The following is a 23,680-nucleotide window of genomic DNA, read 5'->3' as shown; positions in this document are numbered from 1 at the left end:
CCAATTGTGATATGGATATTTGATTGGTTTTTTCCATTCGCTACTGAACTAATTGTACTGATAGCCACAACTATTCCCTACCCATGTCGCTTTAAGCTTTTGCTTTTTTAGTGAACACTGACATGCTTAGAAATCTGATTAACAATGCGATATATCTTATATAATCCCGCACATCATGTATGTGTGATTATAAAATATATCATTCCACTGTAACGTACAAGATAGATAAACTAATAAACCGAACCTAAAGCGCTAGAGTGTAGAATACATAGTCGGTACAAAATCAGCTCGTATTGTAAGACTTAACATTACCAAAAAAGGAAAGAAAAAAGAGAAGGGAAAAGATAATAAACATATAGTCCTGGTGTCCCTTTTCTGTTTACATTATTTGCCAAGACATATATTTTTCATGCAACAGAAAACTATAATATATATTGCTATATATATGAGATGGCTATGATCATGACCATGATTAGATTGTACTTTAGGAACTGGATAGATTCGAAACAGAATTATTACGACCTTTAAACATTTTTTTGATTAAGTACCAATTCTTATCAAAAAGTACTTACATGTAAGCATGCCTTTGTTTCTAGCGCCATCACTAAAGATGGAGCAGGCTAAGCTAGTGGCTGATAACTTCATAAGGAACCTCCAAGCATCCTTTAAGCAGTAGGGCTCACAACAAATGCTAGTTGCATCCAATTTATTCTTGTTCTTGTTCATGTATGGTAAATTCAGGATGCTTAATTATCTGCCTAGCTACCAATTAGTTAAGTCGTTAAGAAGACTAATACAGTAATACTAGACTTTCGCGAAAGTACAAGTACATAGATTAGAACTACTCGATCTGTTATAATTAACACCGAGTCCGAGTCCGAGTCAGAGTCAGAGTCCGAGATCTCTGTATCTGCATACAACTAATGGAATCAATTTACCTAATTCTGGTCTAATTACTATTCATGTTGACCAACACTACTACGTTCCAGTCTACCGGTACTAAATCTTGTAATTTGGACGTTGTATATTAATGACTTTCGGACTTGCTTCTACCAAAAAAGGGTTCTAAACCTACTCTCGTTTCCTCGTACGTACATGCACTAGAATTTAGCATAAGGAATTTTATTTTGTCGTTGGCAAAACTATACAAGTAAAAGTTATTTAACTGAGATTAGCTTAATCTTACTCTTAAGCTTTAAAAGTGTCGTCTTGTTGCTAATTTTCCTGTTCAAGCAGTTTTTTTTTTTGCTTCTACTTTCAGTAAGCTCAATATTTTATTTGAATCGAACTGTACACAATTAATTTGGAAGAACGCCTGTATCTATAAATTAAGTAAGTACTTAATAGATGCATGCATATAGTACGTACTCTGCAATTCTTAATCTATAAGAAATCATGAATTAATAATCCAAAAAATGTGTCACTAACATGTCATATGTATATCTATCATTAGATTAAGCATCTGATTAGATATTGTTATTAATCATATCATGAAAGCGCGTCATATAGTTTTCTTGTGAGCCTAGCTAGCTAATTTTTCAGTTAGAATAAAACAGATTGAGAGATTAACAGATGGATCAAACGTGAGGAGTGCTTCAAAAATAGACACGCGGCCAAGAGGAAGCTTGCAAAAATTGATATTCCATTGAATTTACCCCCAAATTCTGATTGATGGTGACGCATTGAAAATAATTTCCTAATCCCCTAAATATTGGTCACCTTGAAATTGCTTGCTAATTGAGAGATTCGGAATGATCTAAACTGATGTCATGGCCAATTACTTCTCTCATTCTGTTCTTTTAATAATTCGTATATTCCTCTATACTTTGTTGAAAATGAATAGTGCGGTCCATGTATAGATTAGTGTTGCATATTCCAATTGTCATATTTAACCACGGATTTACCTTCTAATTCTGATTTCAACATATGTACAGATACTTTGTATATATATGTTTAGATTATGCCAATCCGAAATTGGTAACGCATCGGTTTGGAGGTTCAAAAATGTTAAAATGAACGTATACATGGAAGAGATGATGGTAAGAACACCCGTGAGGGTGGCTTTGGCAAATTGGCGGGGGGCTTGTGTTGGCGGGTTTTATGAGCGGTTATTGTTGATCTACAGCGGAGAACATGTGGAAGAGTCGGCTGAGAGGCTTGCTTAATTGTCAGTCGTTTTGCAGCACTTCAGCTTTTCCGGCCACTTTAATTCGAAACATACTGTACGTTACTGCAACCAAGTCACTCTCTCTGCACATATACATGCTTGGACTTGTACATGACAACATTATTCCAGCTCGATCTCTTAAACTCCCATGTCCAGTATCATCTTTCTTCAATATCTATGTCGTGTGTCAAATAATGTTTTCCATAAATTAGCTCAGCTCGAAGGATTTTTTTTTTTTCCTTTTCAAAGATTATCTTGGCCAGACAAACGTTTTGACATAGTCCAAGACATTCGCTCAAATTATCACACCTTTTTAATATATACTAGATGGCCCCACACACTATGTGTGTGAAAATTGATTTTTTTTTAATAGGGAGTGAGAAGTTATTTACAGGAGTGAATAGTTTTTCATGGAATGATAGAGGTGGGTAATTTGATTATTTGTTTCTCATTTTCACATTTTTTTTATATTTTCTGTTTATTTTGTAATTTGATTATATCACCCTTATCTGTTTTATGAGTTGAATAGTTTTTTAATATTTCAGGGTCATTTTGGTACATTTTTTCTGTTTTGGCTAACAAAGTTTATTCTCTTAATATATACTAGCCTCTTGGCATGCACTCCGTGCTTGCCAATTTGCTTTTATAAAACAAATTTAAAAATTAAAAATTTTAAGGAAATTAAACAAAAAGAAAATAAATTTGGGGCAGCAAAATACCACTGACGGTTACAACCGTGGGTTTTTTCCCTTTATTTTTTGTTTGTAATTTCTTGAAAAGAAAATATTGATTTTGTTTATTTACTATTTTAGCCTTGTAATATCATTTTTATTTTTTAAACAATTCAATCAATAAATAGCATAATAGGAGTTTCAAAAATTTAACCATCATTCCAGACAATTTGCTTTATAGTTCAAAAATTTAACCATCATTCCCAACAATTTGCTTTATAGTTCAAAAATTTAATCATTCCCTTAAGAATTAGCTTAATCATATAAGATATATATATATATATATATATATATATATGGCTGTACGTGTAAACCTCTGGCACGATTACACTTTATTAGAAATAAAATTCAGGCCAGATCTACTATCCGAATGAATGATTGCCACAACTTGTTTTATTTTTCTCATTAATTCATAGCGATAAAAAATATACTAAAGCCCCGACAGAGGTGTATGATAAAGTTAAAACTCCGTTTTCTCTAGTAGTAGTCAGAAAAGTACCCCCCCCATTCTATTTAATCTTAGAGAATATTTTGACTGTCTTTAATTCCAAGTTTCTAACATCATCAAATCATTAGGGGAAAAAGATAATAATAAATGGATCTTCAAATCACCAACCGCAGCAAGTAACCTGCTGTGTGGACCTGTGGTCCAAAACAATTCAACTTGGTTTTCTCAGGCTTTTCTAACCAGAAGACAACAAATAGATGACAAAGAAGGAAAATGATAGAGTGGTCTCCAAGATTACCACTAAATCCCTCCATAAGAACTTCCCCTATGTCATCAATTCTGGCCAATTAGGCCCAAATCCAAACATAAACTTGTTCAAGTGAGGATTAAAGAAAGCTAGCCGCAAGAAATCCATGATTCTGCTCGTGACTGCAATTTTTATTTAATTTACATGATTTCATTACACCCCCAGACATATAATCTCAATTAATGACGTCCAATCTCACTCAATTTGATTTGTCCATACTAAGATTATATTAAAAGATGAAGAAGATTAGGTGTTATTTGGTATATATCTTATCTCTATATAGTTTTCTGTCTTTTGGTTTCGAGACAAACGAAACCCTTAGTTAACTTGATCCATCATCTTTAGAAATTCCAGAAAGAATAGCAAGACCCAAAGATAGAGACTTATCAATAGGTACTGTTGCTCCGATCGATCTCCAACCAAAGGTAGGGACTTCTAATTTTTTGATTTTAATCGGCCCATTCGTTCGTAGAGCAACTTTATCAATCGCAAAGCCACCTTCGACTGAAGTTGCACATTACGATCCAAAGCCATCCCAAGAACACACTGAATTAATTGATGCTTCATAGCTAGGGCTTTGTCTTTTTTCCTTGGTGCAAATAGTTTGTATCTTCCTAGACTTGTCTATTTCACTAAGCCTCTGGCCGAAACAGTGATTGTGGGAGTTCTGGCCTAATTAAGCTTAGGGTCGCTGATCGAAAGTCATAATCGATGGCCAACATATGAATAATTCTGTACTAAATTATATAGGTTAACCAGAAGATGGTTATTAGTTAAGGAGGCAATAAGTTTGCCAGTGCAAATTGGGAGAAGAATTTTGATGAGGTGATTCTCGTTCTATGTAGAAAGAGTTGATGGAGAGTCAAATGACTACTAAGATGATCTTACTAGAGAGATCACTCTTGTTTAGGGTTTTAGCTTCCAGTGTCTAGTGCTACGTCACAAATGCTTAATCATTGAAGCAAAACAGTAACCCATGGGTTTAGGATTAGATAAGATGATTATCTATTCTTTATGTTATGTGTCCAAATCAGAATAGAAAGATTCGATTTAAGTGTTTAACGGTTTAACTAACAGCACGAGAATATGCTCTCCAGGTTCGCAAGAATCTACGTACTAAATAAAATCCATGCCAACTAGGTTTTCTTTTCCCATCAAAGTGATCAAACATAAATGATTTATGGCTAGGACCATGTACGTACTAATAAATTGAATACGTACGTACAAAGAAAACACATCTAACAATTCCAAATTCACAATCACTTGACGGATCCAGTTTCCTGAAAGAAGGAGTCATCGCTGTTTCAGTCACCATTAAGTTCCACTGTTGTTTTCACCAGCATTTCGAATCTTTTGATGACATCCAAAAGAGAAACCATCTATATCTATCTATACCTGCAAGTGTCATAAAATCATTCATGGGAGGTGGTTCTGTTAATATTCATACACGCAGACACATTCAGATCCACACACTGGACTCGACCTTCACCACGCGATGATTGTCTCTCAGTAACTGAGATACAGAGATGTATAGGTCGAAGTTTGTTGAACACGTAGACGTACACACACACGCGCGCACACACGTATTCAGAGCTGTAAAACTTAATGAAAAATGACTGCATGGGATATAATTAGCATTATTGGTGGTAGGATGTGCAGAATAAAAGCTCCTACGTACAGTAGTGTTTTAGACAATTAACCCAGAGAGATGGGAACATGATGCGCGCGAACCAATTAAGCTGCAGCAGCTTTGATCAATTAGTACTGAAATTGGTAAGTCGTAAGTGCATAACAACCCGGCCAAGTCGATCAGAAGAACTGAACTAAGCACGAGTTCAATCGCATCGTTGCTGTAAACTACAGCAATACATAATCAATATGATAATAGATCATGAATTATACAAAGACCTAGCTAGCAAAGAAGCGTCTAATCACCCCCGTCCATTCAGCTGGCAAAGACTTGTTTGTCCACATTCCAGTCAGGCATCCATGTATTGATATATGCAGCGGAGCAAGTGAACGGTCACTGGTAGAAAAACCATGATTGGGTTCAGATATACGATCAGTCTCTTTTGTAGAATTACGTGACTGATTTAAGTCTCATTGTTCAGCGACAGTTTTCATTCCAGTACCCTTAATCATTGGGGGTGCTATTATTGTTCACAAGATACTGAGCAAAAATCAGTCCCCAACTTTTTTCCAACGATACACACAAGTGCAGCATACGCAATTCCCATCATTTGTACACAATACTTACACACCATTCAGTCCCACACACATTAATTGATACTTATTTTCGTGAAAATGAGGTTTGCTGAACTCATATAAGACATTTGGAAGACGCTCTAACCGCCACAAATCAATCGTCGGTGGGAGAAAACCCACTTTCCTACTCTAAAGCAATAGTATTTCTAGCTTCGTTTGTGCAAGTATTCACTTTCCGAATTAAAACTTTGAGGCTACAAACGATGCTTTTTAGGCAAGATGGGTCTAAGGCGTAGCAGCGAGTTGCCTTGGTTTCGTCTAATTCTTTGAAGTCGTATATAATGTGAGCCGAAAGGACGGCGGCGTCCGAAGTTCAAGTACTCGTTTTTGGCTACTTCTGATTCAGCAACCCAAGAAACTTCTCTTATAGCCATCACTAAGCATTCATGCAGAGAATCCAACATGTAACATGTCATCTCCGAGCAATCACCAAACTTATTTCCTTGCCACAATGGCATTGCTTAGTCTCATCTAAGACATTACAAATTGATCCAACGTACTGTCAAAATTCTATTCTTGTTCGCTGATATTTAAATGATTTAATATTTTTAATGGAGCTTTTAATATTTCAACATAAAACATAAATTAATCTGGTGCTTGATTTCCATGAGGCTAGGACATTTTCCTTAGCATCCATGCAAGAAATGTAAAGAAACTAAGAAACTGTAATACTTTGCGGAACAAAGCTATGAATCCAAAGCAAATTGTAAGTGATAAGTCGTTTATACCTACCCTCTAGAAGAGGACAGCGAAGAGAAGCTCTGCAGTTGTTATACATCCCATCATCAATGGTGAGCTAAATCAATCTTTTGATACTCGTACAACTATACCTGTTGGTATTTGGACAGTTTTGAGATGACCTGAGCCTATCAGATCACGAAGATGAAATCTCATGTCAAGTGAAGAGAATCTAAGACGCTTCTTCTCTAGGGGTGCCAACATCATTTCTTTGTATCTCCTGCGGTTTAAAAGGGAAAGAACTTCCTTTCTTCCCTGACAGCGTAAATAATGAGTCAAAATTTCCACAATTAATTTTCAAAATTCCAAAGTTTGTAGACTCCATAGATAACGAAAAAGCCAGCAGAACTAAATTCTTAAGGTGCAGATGGTTATAGTTATATTCGATCAAGTTGAATTTCAACCAAGAGACAGTGGTTAGTGAGTACCAAATTGAAATCCAAGGTAAACTTCCAGTCAGATGAATCGTGAAAGCCTCTAAGGTATGGAATGAAAAATGTGTACTTGAATTCAACTATCTAAGAGATAGTGGCAAGTTGAGTATATATACCTGAGAGAGGCCTTTGAGTACTGAACCGATATTTGGAATTGCGAACCAGTAAATGTTTGGGTCAATAAGTTGCCGAGTCTATAAGTATCATGTGACAGTTAGAAAGCTGAAGGCCATCAAAATTGCTTGAAAGAAATCCAACAAACAACACTTAAGCAATCCCTAAACAAAAAGAAGAGATCAACATGAATAAAATCATGGTAGTGTCGGCTATGAAAAAATCTTCCAAACCAGTTCATTATTTGTGTTTCTTTCCAACAATGTAAACAAAACAGCTTGACAGAGGATAAATTCAACAACTTAACGTAAATATCGATGTGCAAGTTTACTTACAAGAAGGCCAGAATTCATTAAAAGTGAGATGTGTTCATCTTTAACCTTTCCTCCAAGTGATAATAATGTACACTGCAATAAAGCAATTTTCAGTTGGATTGTATCATATAATTGTATCAACACTATGACTAATTCGACCATTATTTCATTAATCATTAAATTGGTTTCAGAAATGCTTCTTAAAGAGCAGATGACAGATTAAGTAATCTCCATGGTCATAATATTCACAGACAGTCCCAGACTTTCAGAAAGATACCACTAATAGGATATGGCACTCGTTGCCAAGCTTAACGTAGTGACTAATCAAACTACATTTGCATATGTTTAACTCCTACACCAAAACCTTATTCCAGAAAACTTTATCCCAGCTCTGACGATTAGTAATTCTTTTCCCCCAAGTCCGAATCCCTCCCCGAAGAATTAAAAAAAGAAAAAGAAAATCACGAGGGGTGGGGGCAACTATTTCAGTTCTGCCAATTGGTTTGGAAATCCACAACATGAACAAACAATTAAAGTAAAAAGTCAATATTCAGACAAAAAGCAGTGCAAAACTATACACTAAATCCATCATTTCCACACAAATTGTCCACATAGCTGCCTTTAATGAAGAGAACGCATGCAACACTACAGAAGAACATTCATGCACTGATTTATATGCAGACGAACACAAAGCAATTAACCAAATTACAGGTGCAAATAATAATACAACAATTTATTACTGCAATAACATAAGCACAAAATAGGTAGACTTGACTAATATAGCACCTTTTGATAGATATTGAATATACTAGACAGAACCGAGAGTAAAATAATTTCTAAGAGAACTTATATTCTAATCACTCACAAGTTCTTGGTGTTCAATACTAGGTTCAAGCTTGAAATCAATAACGTGTGATCTGAACCAATTAAAAACTTCAAGAACATCTCTTCCCTTTTCTCCTTCCAATCTTTTCACAACTCGGTCTACCTATACATAAACATAGACAATGAATTAGTTAATCCAGCACTGCCAAGTCCTTGCAAAGATCATTGCTAAGGCTAGAAGCCTAAAACAGTTGATGAAACACATACCTATATAACCTTCAAATGATATTCACTTTTACTCTTTTGCAGAAGATAAAAATGCAGATGAAGAAAGGTATACCAAAAGAATATATGATACAATGAAATTATAATTCTAAATAAACAAACGGACCTGGCATAGGTAGTCATCCAAAAACATTATGGCATGATCATCTTGCCCCGTATTTAATTTAAAAATGCGCAACACTTTCTCCCTTCTTAGAGTCTGCAAGGAGAATTCAAAAGTAGCCTACATCAATAACAAAAGACCCCTGATGACCGAAGTGGCCTTAGATAGGTAGCCAACAACGAACATGCTAACTTAGATAGATAAGGATCGTCATTCCCTTAATCATGAAGAAACCCTCCCATGACCAGAGTGTAAAGACAAACAACTTATCACGTAATTTCTTAAAAATGTAGTTCTTTTCATGTATCCTCTATTCTTTGATTCAGTAACTGAGGCCAAAAATTCAAATATGAAGCAATTTCTAAAGATTTCAGACAATGCCAAAAAATCGGCAAATAGTAACCTCTGATGATCATGAAAAGATTAGAAGCATTCCTGATTATCAGTTGGCCTCAATCATTCTAATCATGATGCTACCAATCGTTATCAGTTGTCATTTTTTTGTCCTAACAAGTACCACAAAAACAGCACTCTGGTCAAAAGCCGATTATAGATGGCGGTCAGTAACACATTTCTGTTAAACTTCTTCAAAATTACATACCTCCAGGTCCCGGTCCACTTGTGTCCTGTCCTCTACACTGCTATACAACTGTGACCGCAAAATGAAAGGCTGAATTGGCTGCAAATTTCACCAGAAATGTCACAAATCAACACAACTGACTACCCACTACTTTGAACAAGTATCGAATTCTTCGAAACAATAAAGGCTGAAAACAACGCACAACTACTCAACGAGCTGATTGAGCTCAAGTAAAGTAACATACGGCTAAAAACACATACAAAGATCAAAACTTTATTCATAAAAAAAAAAAAAATCTAACCTTGTCAATTTGCGGAAACTGTTCTCGCATTATGCGAAGAGCCACCAATGTATCACTAAACGTAAGATTTTCCTCTGCATTCACCAAAATTTATATGATTTCTGATTGAAATTTACTTCACCAACAAAAAGAAATTGAATTTCTCAAAAAAAAAAAAGAAATTGAATTCAAGCTTGAAGATACCTAACGATAGAATATGATCGATATCGGCGGTTTCGGGTTCGGCGTGGGATTCTCGCGCGCGCTTTTTACCTTTCAAAGATTCTGAAATATTTCCGGCCATCTTTTGTGGGCACGATTGAAATTCGAATTGGGAATTTAGGGCAAAACAGAGAAGCCCTAAATTCGAATCTCCACCCTTTTCTTTTCTGGCTGTCCGATTGGGGTTGCGCAAAGTTTGCAGCTTGATGGGGCTCCATGTCGGTCGGGGTAAAGTCGTAAATTTACAGTCTTGGACCGTTTTTCACCCGGGGGGGGCGCGCAAATAACTGTCAGTTTGGCCCAAAACGACAGTCGGTTTGAATGGACCACTTTGTTCATCACTTCACTCCATCAATTTCAATCGACCCAAAAAAAGAAACAGGGTGTTTAGCCTGGAAAGGAAAAGGAACCGTCCTTCCTCTGCATTCGTGACTATGAGGCCTCATCTGGCAGTACAGGTTTCTCCCTCCATAGGTTGCATTTAAAGGTAGTCTGAGATGATATTAATGTTAATTAGTTGAGTGTATCTTATTTTTTCCATTTTATCTCAACCAATGTGACATTGTTGTATCTATCAGAATTATGATATTTTCAAATCATACGATAATTACACAAGAAATGAATCTATCAACAGTAAAACTATTTGAAAATACATGTAACTTTTCAATCAATAAGTAACGATATTTTTGAAAGATAAATTAGAGAGTACTGTCTCCACTTAATATTACAAATCATCTATTTCTTTCGCCTAAAAAAATAATAATCTATAATACTTGTAGAACAACCAACCAACGCCTACATTGTCAAAGAAAAGTACATAATGGGATTGACGAGGGAGACCATAGGACCAGTTAGAGACTTCAAATAAATGTATCATTGGTAATTGGTTCATGTTAGTTAAAAACCAACTTCTTGTACCGAATCAATATAAGTTGAACTCTTTGATTCAGCTCAATGGTTGGTTAAATTCCACTTCCACTTAATGGATTCAAGGACCTACCCACTTCATCACATACAAAATCAACCCTTACATCAATAACCCATTAACATTTGTTCATATCCCCCACTTGCTAGTTGCACTAGTTATCATTTTGATGCGCCAAAATTTCCAACTCTAACCGCGTAAAGCAAAATCGAAACGACAACCTGTACCTGTCGTGTTTAACACCGTCACCGGGGTCCCTCCCTCCTTCCCTCTTCTCTCTTTCACACGCAGAAGGGTGTTGGATCTCATCCCCTCACAGGCCTCACTCTCTTTGTGTATATATATTTATATTCTACTACAAAATAGATCTCACCCCTGACCCCAAAATCACACACTAACATTCCCTCTTCCTCTCTTTGTTTCCCTATTATGCCCAAGGACCCATCTCTCTCTCTGCTCCAAATCACAAAGGTACGTCCTCCATTGAAATCCCATCATTTTTTTTTTCGTACAATGCACATCTGCAACCATTAAAGATCTGAACTTTAGTCCCCAAAATTCCATCTTTGATAACCCAATGCTGGAATTGACGTGCGGGGCTTAATGTTACCGACACTTTTTCAAGATTTCACGAGCTGGGTCTGATCAATCTTTGTCAATTCTTGCTCGTTGCAAGTTGAAGGTGTCACATTTATTGTAGCTGGCAACTGTCGGTGTTGAAATGTTGTTGCGTTTTTTACTTTTTCTGTTTCCGATTTTAGCCTCTTTCCGTTTTCACTCTCACTTTCATGGCCTTTGGTTTGTGTGGCATTGGTTATATACCGTCCATATCTCGGACTTTTATTCTAATGCATACAAATCAGGTAGTGTTACTTTTGTTCCAGATTTGTTCTTGTTTTGATGAACTGGGTTGGGTTTGGTTTCGGTTCTGGTGCTCTGCGATTTAGATTTAGTTGTCGGTGTACTTGATTTACTTCTGTTGTCTGGTTTCGGTTTGTGAATGTATGGCAGTATCCTCATTTTCTTGATTGCTTTTTCGTATTGATGAACTTGAGATTATCCCTGAGTTTCGAAACTAATACTGTTGTATGATTCGATTCGTTTGTTGCGATTAAACTAGAATTGAGTTGAAGTGCTGATTTGGAATAATGGTATGCTTTAATTTATGAGGTTTGGATTGTTGATGCGTCATGGATCGATTTCTGTCTGCACCTACAATTACATGTATAATCTTAGGGTGCCTCTAGTTAATGAGTCCGAACTGACTGGTTTGATCTTGTTCTGTTGATTGAAGCATTTCTGAAGCGAAGCATTGATTGATCTTCTATTTGGAGTGAAATTGGAGCTGGCATCTGGTTGCTTGATTCTGGACTCTGTATGTTGAAGTCAAAGTAGAAGGTTTTTGTCTTGTTGGTAGCCATGTCCCGGGGACGAGCTGATGATGGCTCAAAGAAACGTTTGGTCACCTCAGTTCTAATTTTGGTGATTATTTGTGGTGGGTTGTACATGTATACTAAAGGAAATGGTTCCACCGCTTTGGAGTATAGCAGTAAAATAAGAAAATTTGGTTCTACTTACTTGGGTGGGGATGAAGAGGTTGACGAGACACCTCCCAAACTTGGTGAAGATGAAGATGATGGTGTTATACTGAAGAGCATACCAGTGAGTGATCCTGTCTAACTTCTTCTATTTCTTTTCTCTTTATACTAACCAATGAGTTATCCGAGTTCTCTTGTATAGTACTAATTCCATTTTTTCTCGTGGCTGTTATGTAGGTTTGTGATGATAGACATTCAGAATTAATTCCTTGCTTAGACAGAAACCTTATTTACCAGACAAGGTTGAAGTTGGATCTGTCTTTGATGGAACATTATGAGAGACACTGCCCTGCGCCTGAAAGGCGATTTAACTGTTTAATTCCTCCCCCACCTGGATACAAGGTGAGATACTTGCATTTTTTATATAAATGCCATTGAGGAAATGTTGCACTGTGAGTCATTTGAATTGAGAATTGAGTTTGTTTGCTGTTTTCAACAATATAGATCCCTATCAAGTGGCCTAAAAGCAGAGATGAGGTATGGAAAGCAAATATACCTCATACTCACCTTGCAAAAGAGAAGTCTGACCAAAAGTGGATGGTTGTCAAAGGTGAAAAGATTGGATTTCCTGGAGGAGGTACTCACTTTCATTATGGAGCTGATAAGTACATCGCAGCAATGGCTAATGTAAGTCAAGTGGCTTTCCAAAGTGGGGGCAAAAGTAACCAGTCAGTAGTCTAACATATAAGTTTGTGGTTTTCCTTTTTTGCTATTATGACAAAAGTGACAATCTATTCTTGGTTTGGATTGGCAGATGCTCAACTTTCCTAAGAATAATTTAAACAATGAGGGAAATCTTCGGACAGTCCTTGATGTTGGCTGTGGTGTTGCTAGTTTTGGAGGTTACCTGCTGTCTTCAGATATCATTACAATGTCCTTGGCACCTAATGATGTCCATCAAAATCAGATCCAGTTTGCTTTAGAAAGAGGAATTCCTGCATATCTTGGTGTTCTAGGGACAAAGAGACTCCCTTACCCAAGTCGATCTTTTGAACTGGCACATTGTTCTCGCTGTAGGATTGACTGGCTTCAAAGGGATGGGATACTTCTCCTTGAGCTAGATAGGGTACTCAGACCAGGAGGCTATTTTGCCTACTCATCTCCCGAAGCCTATGCACAGGATGAGGAGGATCTGAGAATATGGAAGCAGATGAGTGCCCTTGTGGAACGGATGTGTTGGAAAATAGCTGCTAAAAAGAACCAAACTGTTATTTGGGAAAAGCCCATGACTAATGATTGTTACATGGCAAGAGAGCCTGGAACTCAACCTCCGCTTTGTAAATCGGATGCTGATCCAGATGCCACGTGGGATGTGAAAATGGAGGCTTGCATCACTCCATACACTGAACGTGAGTATCAATTTCCTCTGTTTCTTTTTATTTATCACCATTTCCGTGTTTTGCCTTCCCCAGGTCACTGTAAATAGCATGCCAGAACTTATTTAACACAATAACATGTCATTGGAGTTAATTCAACTTGTGAGTTACTAATCTAGGAAATAGACCAATTGGAATAGATGGATGCATAGTGCTTTGCAATATCCTTGTATTTTAATATCGAGGTTTCAGTATAAAAACCAACACCTCGTAAAGCAGTTTTAAACAAATACAAAAACAAAAACCAAAAAGTCGGTTTTAGCCAATCTTTGGTTTGAAAGCATAGTTGCCCCAGCTTCTCTCTATCCAATACTCATTTTTCTGAAAAGTTCGTAGACTCTTGTCTTCTGGCATATAATGTCAAACAATACTGTACTATTGAAGAGATTATCATGTTGCATGCACAAAGAAATCAATTGTGTGTGTGTCTGCAATGTGTCAAGTAGCATTGAAAGTTGAAATTTCACTAATATAGTTCTGCTGTGTTACTCTGTTCAGAAATTCAGAGAGCAAGGGGAAGTGGTTTGGCTCCTTGGCCTGCTCGATTGACAACACCTCCTCCCCGTCTTACTGACTTTGGCTATTCTGCCGATGTATTTGAAAAGGACATGGTAATCTTCACAAGCTTCTTCTTTTCTTTCATTGCATAACTGATGTCTGCTCTGCCATGCATATGCAAAGATACAGATGTACAAAGGCTTGGTTTATGACAGGATTAATGTGGTGCAGGAAGTATGGCAGCAAAGAGTTGACAATTACTGGAATCTTTTGAGCCCAAAGATTAATCCTGACACAGTGAGAAATGTGATGGACATGAAGGCACACATGGGTTCATTTGCAGCTTCTTTAAGGAACAAACCTGTTTGGGTTATGAATGTGGTGCCAGAAGACGGACCTAACACACTGAAAATAATATATGATAGAGGCCTAATAGGCTCAATACACAGCTGGTACGTTTCACAATTTTGATTAGAACTAATTACTGACTGGGATTGGTGAAAGCTAAAATATTTCTTCTGGTACTCGCTCCCCATATGTTTGGGATAAAGAGCAAAGATCATACTCCATATTGGTTTTATAAACGATTTAGAAACCTTGAAATTTTAAACGATGTTACTCTTATTGCTCCCAGGTGTTTAAATATGCATTGGACAGCATATGAACTTACTTAGATTCTGGTGAAAACATATTGGATGCATCATTATGTTAATGTCAAAGAAATTTGAACCTATGTAATTCTGTTGCAATTGCTTCTGGATGTTACATTCTTCTCTGCTCCCAAATAATATCTGAAATTTTTTCAGGCTCACTCAAATACTGGAACAATAGATTCTTTAGTTGACCGCTAAATTACTTTTGATATTATAGAATGCATAATGTACAGAATGAGACCATCTATCATCACTACTGAAGCATGCCAACATCTGATATTGATAATGTGCAACCCTTACAGGTGTGAAGCCTACTCAACCTACCCGAGAACTTATGATCTACTTCATGCTTGGACCGTCTTCTCTGATGTTGAAAGGAAAGGATGTAGTGCCGTTGACTTGATGATTGAGATGGATCGCATCGTCCGGCCCAAAGGTTTCATCATTGTCCGTGATAAGCCGAGGGTAGTGGGGTACATTAAAAAATACATGAAGGCATTACACTGGGAAGCAGTGGCCAGTGCTGATGCAGACCAAGATGAGGATGATGCAGTGTTGATTATCCAGAAAAAGATTTGGCGTACAAGCGAGAGCGTTAGGGAGTTAGAATAGCATAATATGTGCCTGGCATTCCACAGAAGGTGGTTTAATTTATAATTTTGTTGCATTTGCTCTTGTTTAGTCTTTTTTTCTTTTCTTTTCAATTTTCTCAATTCCTTTACTTGACAGACTGTTTTCCATTAAATTTATAATTCATTTGGAAATTGTAAGATAGTTGTTTCCTGCCAATAATTGGAGAAGAGTACGCTGTGCCTGTGCTAAACATGCTAACAAAACTGACTTCCTAACAATTGAGGGCCACAGAAGACCAATAGACACCAATGAAACTAAACAAACAGAAAGATGAAACTAAACAAACAGAAAGATAGGCACTTGGAAATGCGTGACGGAGAGGCCAATGAAGGAGTCGAACAACTAAACGGTCTGTCTTTCTTTTCGTATTTGATATGTGTAACATATGTCTTTGTTTTTAAGCCCTTGGCTTGTGGTGCACAAGGGAAGTCTTTGTTTGGGAATTTAGAAGCACATTACTGATACAACTCAGAGGTAACTATGATCAGATTTAGTTACTACCTTTGTTTACCCTACCAAGTCTGGGATAAATTCTGTTACTAACAATAGTCTCTTTATCGAGCAGGTCAACCTCCGCATCATATTGATTGACAACTTCCAAATTGCGAAGTATTGGTTGTGTCAGCTACGAAACCACATTCCTTTGCTTCAGCAATTCTGTAAGTTCCACACTTTTGGTCACTAACTGATTGGATGAACTGTTGCTATTTTAGGTCGAACTAAAAATGTAGAATAAATAACCACTAAGATGGATATTCCGGTTATTAATACTTAACTCACTGTCGTTAACTTTATCGTTAAAATTTCAGAATATTGTAAATTTTTTTGAAACTTTAGTGAGCTAAATGTGTCAAAATTCAATGACCATGTGTGAATTTTGACCTAACAATGACAAAATTACTGAAATTCAAAGTTGTGGAGAATTTACTCATTTTGTTCTTTGCACTTTGATCGGTAGTTAAGAATCTATTAAAACTCACATTCATCTTTCTTAAGTAAAACTTTCAACAATGTTCCTTAGAAAAATTTGCAATGAGGCCGCCATGTTCATTTCCAATCTTCAACTCCTTTGATCCCTTTCAACAATGTTATTCCCCAATCAAGAGGTAAAAAACTATACAATAAACTTCTTTTGAACCATAAGCTAATTGCTCATCGAATATTATGAAGAGAATATGAAAGTTAGACTTGGCATATTTGAATATCCCCAATTGCAAGAACAATTACTTACCAGATATTAGAAGATAATATGTTACTCAACAGATATTAATGAAACATCTATAATTAGACATGTTGCAGTCTGTAATGTTCTTATTACTCATTTTATCCTTACCATCTTGTAGCAATAATATATGAAGAGCGTAATAAAAAAAACAAAGCAAAAATGAAAAGATGGAGAAACTAAAGAATAGACAGGTATACTAATCAGCTACATACACAATTGCCAACTCTAGATGTTGTCTAGTGCAAGGCTCGTCAATGACTGGAACTGAAAGAATTTGGAGGGGATGGTATCTCTAGATTCCCTTCCAGCATTAGTACCACCTTCTTCATCGAAGGGCGCAATGATGGCTCCTCCTGGATGCAGCAAAGACCAAGCTTAACCATTTCCCGTAGTTTACTCATGTCAATGTCATCATCATCCTTCACTAGCTTATCCAGTTCATTGGCCTCCAAACAACGGTACATCCAATTTTCAATAGTTAATTGATCCTCAGGTATGTCCATAGTCGAACCTCTTTGACAGCATATGATCTCCAACAATACAATCCCGAAGCTGTACACGTCTGCTTTCACTGTTATCGACATGTTCCTGTGCCACTCAGGGGCAACATAACCCCTGGTTCCTCTGAAGCCAGTATATGTCCTGGATTGGTCAGCTTTCAACAACTTGGCTAATCCGAAATCAGCAAGCTTTGCACATTTCTGCTCAGTCATCAGTATATTTTCTGGTTTGATGTCACAGTGAATGATTTGTGTATCACACTCTTCATGTAGATATAGTATACCTTGAGCTACATTGAGGGCTGTGCTGACTCTTTCCTCCCAAGCTGGCCTTCCACTATAAGATTTGAAAAAGAAATCCGCAAGTGAGCCGTTGGTCATGTACTCATAAACCAGAAGCCTATTTGTTCCATCATGACAGTAACCAAGCAATTTCACTAGATTCTTGTGATGAGTTCTCCCAATTGCATTCATCTCATTACAAAACTCTCGCTCTCCTTCATCCACCACTGTCTCTAGTTGCTTGATTGCCACTTCTCGCCCACCAATCACCCCTTTAAAAACTGTCCCAAAAGCTCCTTTTCCCACTTGATTGGTGAAGCCTTTGGTTGCCTTTTCAAGTTCACAATATGTATATGACCGCAGCGTAACACCTTCAATTAACCCTTCACCAGATGAATTAGTAACCTTTCGGTAATCCCAAACACGATATCTATATATAACAACACCAGTAATTGCCATAATAACGAGTGAAAAAGTTAAAGTTGCAGTGCTGCTGATAAATATGATTGTGTTAATATTTTTTCTTCCCTTGCTCACCCTTTTTGTACCTGAACTCTCATCAGTAGTACCCTTTTTGACAAAGGTTGTCACCACATCGCTTCGGTGAGTTCTTCCAAATCGTAGAGGGAGCTTTTGTTTTCTACACTGTTGGTCCATAAATATCGCAACTTCACAGTTACAATCCATCAAACAGTCCTCTTTACAAGCAGTCTTATCCAATGATAGAATAGAGTATGGAGTGTTTTCCCAATCTATGTTATCCACATCAACAATAGAATATGAAGTTTCATTCTCACCTCTGCAACCAACTGTACTCAAGTTCCTCTTGCAGCCTAAATATCTTTGGCCTTCGTCGATGAAAACGAAACCAGGGAGACATACACAGGAAGGTTCCGGATCCACAAGAACACAATAAGAATTTAGGCCACAAAGGCCAATAGGAGCACACTTACTATCAGTTGGTGACCAATCAATTGACCAGGAATCATTCTTAACCAAACTGTGGGAGTACAACCGGAGTATTCCATCAGCATCAATCGTCAGACGATAGCTACGATACATAGAAAGGTCTTTCTGAAGAGAAAACAAACTTTTTATCTTGAAACCGGTGGAATCAAGAAGATAGAGCCCCTCATTTTGATCAAGATTGAGGGACACATTGTTCCCAGCTGTGAATGTCCCAGTGTTCCAATAAGAATATTGATTAGAACTCAATGTAAATGGACCAATTGGATACTGAACCAGGTTGCCATCTCTCTGCATGAACACTTGAAACCTTCCACTTGCGTGATTCGTGTTCGAGAAGGAGGAGATGAGCTTTGTTCCAGCCAACAGACGCTGCCCGGATACAATGGTATCTGTTGGAACATCAAAAGTCTGCCAAATGATGTTTGAATCAGAATTGTAGAGGACAAAGTTACCTGAATCAAGCATGGAGGCCCTGACAGCAGGCTGCGAAGAATTTGAAATTGGTATAAGGAAGGCATTCTTGTTTGTTGAAATGAGCTCCACTCCTTTGTCACTCACAGTCAATTGAACATCATTAGGAAGTGGCTCTTGTTTAACAGCATCACGATTTGCTGTCCAGATGATTGTTTTCGGATTGGTTTTCTCGAACCAGATGCCTACAGCAAGGTCATTTCCTTGCCTGTAGAAGCCAAAGGCAAACTGACTTGAATTCGATAACCAATATGAGTTGTTATTGGGATATAGAGAAGCACCTAGGCTGATATTCCCTTGTTGAGCAGCTGCAACTTGAAGAAGAAGAAGAAGTAAAAGAAAAATTGCAGCCATGTTTGAGTTTTTCATGACCCTGCTCATTAAACAAAATAGCTTTGGATCCTTCAAGAAATGGTACCTGTATCAAGATTTTCAAGTGCCTTACTCAGACATAGACTATAAATTGACGACCAAATTTGGAAGTACTAGATACTCATTTCCAATAGTTTTTCGACTCCTTCATTGGCCTCTCCGCCACGCATTTCCAAAACAAAAAACAAGTCTTCTAGTTACAATGACTGTGTACAAGGGAACACCATTACATTGGAAACTTATTAAGGTAATCTGTGTAACATAGTAATCGGAGTTAACTAGCAACATATATCGACGTAATATAAAATGTGCTTGATCATAGTCAACTAGCAGTTGACACATATCCAAGTTGACTGATCAATGGACAATGTTGCAAAATTAGGGTCTACCTCATATTGCCTTAAAAGAAAAAAAAAACAATACTAAATAAAGAAACCTCTACCTCCAAGTAATCGAAGGCATCTAGCAGTGCACCTTCTTGAAGGTAGGTGTTTTCATTATTTTGTTCAACTTTTCAATAAGCTTTCTGCTTGGAAGCCTTGAAATCCTGCGGCTCACTAATCATCACATTTTAGTTTATTGTATTTAAAATCAGGAACACAGACCTCTTTCAAACAAAAGACATGCACCATTATTGTCTGTTGTTTTTATCACAGTGCGGTATCTTCCTCATTCCTTAATTATGGTCTGTTGACTCATTTTCCTGGATTTTTTTCTCTTCTGCATAACCGTTACTGGAGTATTGTTAACTCATTGGTTAAATCGTCCTATTAGTGCGCCTGTCAATTGTGTTGCTTGCAATTTCATTCACTATTTTCATTCAAAGCTTAGGTAAGTGTCACTGAGCAGAAATAGTGGTGGCTGCATGGAGTGACTAAGGCCCCTATGGATCGAATTGTAACTAAAGGATATGGAAATCGGTTGCATTTGGGGGAATTTCAGTACAGCTTTGAGTACTATTAATGATCAAGGAAAGATGGACCAAAGATACATTGTGGAGACATACAACTATAAAACTACCCTCTTCTTGTTTTTTATTTGTTTTATTAGGATTCTGCTCTTCTCTACTGAATGCATACTAGTTCATTTGTACGTTCGAAGAATAGTTGAAACTTGTTTAAGGAAAATGCATAACACATCTATGAAATGTAGTATATATTGCAATTCATAAACTTTCTCAGGTTTGTGGTGAAGTAAAATGAAGCTTTTAAAGTAATTCCCAATGATGAAAAAAAACAATGAACGAGAAATGCAAATGAACTTAACAGATATCCTGTTATAGTTGTGATTTAGGTCTGCACAGTAATGATAACATGAACACGTTAGCAGAGCAAAATCACAAGATTACATGTCCAGCACAAGACAATATTGGGAGACAACTCGTGCTCTCTCACCCAAGTACAATAGACAAAACTTGCTGCTACATTGCAGACCAAGCAGAACCACATATTGAACTGCATATGTGACATATCTCTTAACAATCACATGTGATATTATTGTCCAATAGCAGCTAGGCCTGCTCACAATTTACTTATATGTGTTCTCTTCTGTAATGATTCGTTCACTTCAATCAAGCAATTACATTTCTCTTCATGGTATCAGATAGACCTGTAAATGGACCGAATTTGGAGCAGAGCGACCTAAATCCAAATCCGTTTACTAATAAAAAAAAATTAAACCTGAACCCGCTCCGTCAGCCCGATGGATCGTGATAACTCGATCCAAATCCGTATCCGCGGAATTAATGGATACCCGATTCGCTAATCCGATTCATTTATAATTTTAAATAGTAATATTAAATTTTTATCATGATACCTCATAAAATATTAAAAAAAATATTAAAATAACATGAAGAGTATCATTGAAAATAGAATTATATTATCAACATATTCCCTAGAGAGAGACGTCAGGAGATGTGTGTGAGATTAATTGTGCTTCTACAATCTCCTTAACTTTTTGGTAAACTAAACAAAGCGTTTAGAACAATTCTTTGGTTCACCCCTAGGGTGAATGAGCATATTCACCCCCTCTTGCGATTAACACATAATAATTTTATAATTTTCTAATCCAACCATTGATGTTATATAACGTAATACAAATATTAGCTCTGTAAAAAATCAATCAAATTGAAGACCTTTTAGTTATTCATTTCTATGAAATACATGGACGGTTCATTATAGTAGTAGTAAGTGTTGTTATAACCATCCATTTGTTTGATTCAATTAGATAATTAAACGACTTCCGATTAGATTGATTTTTTTTACAGAGATGATCTTTAAAGGATAATTTAAGATATAGACCGTTGGATTATAAATTTATTAAGTAAAAATATGTTAATCAACAAGGGGGTGAATGTGCTCGTTCACCCTAGGGGTGAACCTAAAAATTGTCCGAATTCTTTGGTTCACCCCTAGGGTGAATGAGCATATTCACCCCCTCTTGCGATTAACACATAATAATTTTATAATTTTCTAATCCAACCATTCATGTTATATAACGTAATACAAATATTAGCTCTGTAAAAAATCAATCAAATTGAAGACCTTTTAGTTATTCATTTCTATGAAATACATGGACGATTCATTATAGTAGTAGTAAGTGTTGTTATAACCATCCATTTGTTTGATTCAATTAGATAATTAAACGACTTCCGATTAGATTGATTTTTTTACAGAGATGATCTTTAAAGGATAATTTAAGATATAGACCGTTGGATTATAAATTTATTAAGTAAAAATATGTTAATCAACAAAGGGGTGAATGTGCTCGTTCACCCTAGGGGTGAACCTAAAAATTGTCCTATCAATAATGCTTCTTGGGTGATGAACTCTGTATATGAAGACTGTTTGGCCATCCCTTAGGTTTTTGCAAAAAAAAATTGTATTAGAAATTCGTAATATTTTATATTTTTCAAAAAATAATAATGTATTAAAAAAATAATATTTTATTATTATGAAAACGGATCGGATCATTAACTGATCGGATTGACCTAAATCCGTATTTAATTCGTTAAATAAACTGGTTAGCAGATTCGGATCATTAACGGATCAAAATTTTCAATCCAAACCCGTCTAATACCCACATATTCAGAGCGGGTTTTGATCAAAATTCGATCCATTTACAGGTCTAGTATTAGAGCCATCTGCCTCACAGCTCTTGATCCTGTGAAATCCACAATTCTCTCTATACACCCACCGGTCTAAAACCAATTAATTGCAATTTCTAGTTTGTTCTTTCTTCTTTAAATTCTTTTTGTGTACTCAGTTTCACTTCAATATTTTAGTCTCAATTAGTCAATTCCCTTTTCCTTGATATCTTTTCTAGCACCATCACGGCAGAAGCACTATGTTTCAATTCTCCACCATATCCCAACAACCCTTCTCCTCTACAGTTTCCTTCTGATTAAGCTTAGATTTTTGTTTGGAGAATACCAACCACTTTCCTCTGTTCATTTTCTTTCTCACTCCCTTAGCTCCTGCAAACTACCTCTTTTTTCATTTCTCTACAAAAGAAAATCCCATTCATTTAGAACTCTTGCTTAATAGCTCTCTGATTCCCTTCATGGCACCAACTGTTGAAGCCCTTCTGAAACTCCCTCCTCTCAACCTATTATGCTTTCTCATGAAGCCTCTCATACCACTCATTGGCAATAGTTTGTTGTGCCCTAATGGTCAAGTTCTTCTTCTTGCCTCCAGGCTCTATCCATATTCCAGAGAATGATTTTCTCTATTTGCTCTCTCTTCCACCTCTCGCTGCACAGCAACCACAATCTTCTTTCATTTTTCGATTATACAATAGTCTTCTCTTCTGCAATAGCATTGCTGCATCTTTCTTCTTTATTGGCTGCTCTTCTGCAACTATCTCTCTTCTACTTCGTATCTTCTTCTTCTTCTTCTATGTTTCCTCTGCAATTATTTATAAGTTTTCCTCATCAATCCTTGTTCAGCAATTTCAGATAAATTTTTTATGCTTCTTTAAAATCTTCTTCTCCTGCGCCTCATCTTCTAAAATAAAAATTTGCCATGAAATCCAATAATCAATCTGACTTGCAACATAGAATTGGTAATGAAAATTGCTGCATCAACCATTGCTTCCATAATTAATTAACTTGGATTTATAAGAGAAACAACAAGATTACAAGTTCAGCAGGAAATAGTTCAAAGCATTCAAACATTACATTAAACATTTATACATAAACGATGGATATCCAAAGAAGAAAACATAGATAAGCCATAAGATATTACAAAACAAGCATGAGAATCCAGAAAACATAGCTGCTATTCTGGACCATGTTTTTTCTAGAGGACATCTCTTCAGAAGCTCGGTTGAATCAATAAATGGGATTGTCTGATTTTTTTTTCAATT

General features: G+C 36.6%; 3 protein-coding genes across 7 annotated transcripts; 1 reads left to right on the top strand and 2 right to left on the bottom strand.

The window, feature by feature from the left end:
• Positions 1-6,442: 6,442 nt before the first annotated feature.
• Positions 6,443-10,024, bottom strand: LOC112168897 (serine/threonine-protein kinase 19). 2 transcript variants are annotated; one of them, XM_024305832.2, is made up of 8 exons: positions 9,796-10,024; positions 9,613-9,686; positions 9,333-9,410; positions 8,735-8,827; positions 8,384-8,506; positions 7,540-7,611; positions 7,207-7,284; positions 6,443-6,911 (listed from the first exon to the last, which is right to left on the bottom strand). In XM_024305832.2, the coding sequence occupies exons 1-8, from the start codon at positions 9,893-9,895 to the stop codon at positions 6,720-6,722; spliced, it is 810 nt and encodes a 269-aa protein (XP_024161600.1). In that variant the 5' UTR covers positions 9,896-10,024; the 3' UTR covers positions 6,443-6,719. The 2 variants fall into 2 exon arrangements, 1 of the variants encoding a protein (XP_024161600.1); XR_002924456.2 differs by having other exon boundaries at positions 6,841-6,911; positions 7,207-7,368; positions 9,796-10,022.
• Positions 10,025-11,051: 1,027 nt separating this feature from the next.
• LOC112170501 (probable methyltransferase PMT3) lies at positions 11,052-15,654 on the top strand. Of its 4 annotated transcripts, none has more exons than XM_024307817.2 (8): positions 11,052-11,209; positions 12,033-12,400; positions 12,514-12,678; positions 12,781-12,963; positions 13,091-13,685; positions 14,211-14,323; positions 14,442-14,662; positions 15,166-15,654. In XM_024307817.2, exons 2-8 carry the CDS (start codon positions 12,158-12,160, stop codon positions 15,473-15,475), a joined length of 1,830 nt encoding a protein of 609 aa, XP_024163585.1. In that variant the 5' UTR covers positions 11,052-11,209; positions 12,033-12,157; the 3' UTR covers positions 15,476-15,654. The 4 variants fall into 4 exon arrangements, with proteins under 4 accessions (XP_024163585.1, XP_024163587.1, XP_024163586.1 ...); XM_024307819.2 differs by lacking the exon at positions 11,052-11,209 and adding an exon at positions 11,466-11,601; XM_024307818.2 differs by lacking the exon at positions 11,052-11,209 and adding an exon at positions 11,600-11,740.
• Positions 15,655-16,972: 1,318 nt separating this feature from the next.
• On the bottom strand, positions 16,973-19,297 carry LOC112171526 (G-type lectin S-receptor-like serine/threonine-protein kinase LECRK3). The gene has a single exon (XM_024308696.1). The coding sequence runs from the start codon at positions 19,295-19,297 to the stop codon at positions 16,973-16,975; it is 2,325 nt and encodes a 774-aa protein (XP_024164464.1).
• Positions 19,298-23,680: the final 4,383 nt, after the last annotated feature.

The sequence above is a fragment of the Rosa chinensis genome, chromosome 6 (genome assembly GCF_002994745.2).
Source record: "Rosa chinensis cultivar Old Blush chromosome 6, RchiOBHm-V2, whole genome shotgun sequence".
NCBI lineage: Eukaryota > Viridiplantae > Streptophyta > Magnoliopsida > Rosales > Rosaceae > Rosa > Rosa chinensis.
This window is presented reverse-complemented; position numbering and strand designations above follow the sequence as displayed.

What these genes read in the sequence shown, in the direction of transcription:
- LOC112168897 (XM_024305832.2), bottom strand. Translation starts at nt 9,895, where the DNA reads ATGGCCGGAAATATTTCAGAATCTTTGAAAGGTAAAAAGCGCGCGCGA. An exon ending in CGATCATATTCTATCGTTAG is followed by an intron (nt 9,687 to 9,795) that starts GTATCTTCAAGC and finishes TGGTGAATGCAG; the next exon opens with AGGAAAATCTTACGTTTAGT. An exon ending in TACTCAAAGGCCTCTCTCAG is followed by an intron (nt 6,912 to 7,206) that starts GTATATATACTC and finishes TTACGCTGTCAG; the next exon opens with GGAAGAAAGGAAGTTCTTTC.
- LOC112170501 (XM_024307817.2), top strand. Translation starts at nt 12,158, where the DNA reads ATGTCCCGGGGACGAGCTGATGATGGCTCAAAGAAACGTTTGGTCACC. An exon ending in TTATACTGAAGAGCATACCA is followed by an intron (nt 12,401 to 12,513) that starts GTGAGTGATCCT and finishes GCTGTTATGTAG; the next exon opens with GTTTGTGATGATAGACATTC. An exon ending in CTCCCCCACCTGGATACAAG is followed by an intron (nt 12,679 to 12,780) that starts GTGAGATACTTG and finishes TCAACAATATAG; the next exon opens with ATCCCTATCAAGTGGCCTAA.
- LOC112171526 (XM_024308696.1), bottom strand. Translation starts at nt 19,297, where the DNA reads ATGGCTGCAATTTTTCTTTTACTTCTTCTTCTTCTTCAAGTTGCAGCT.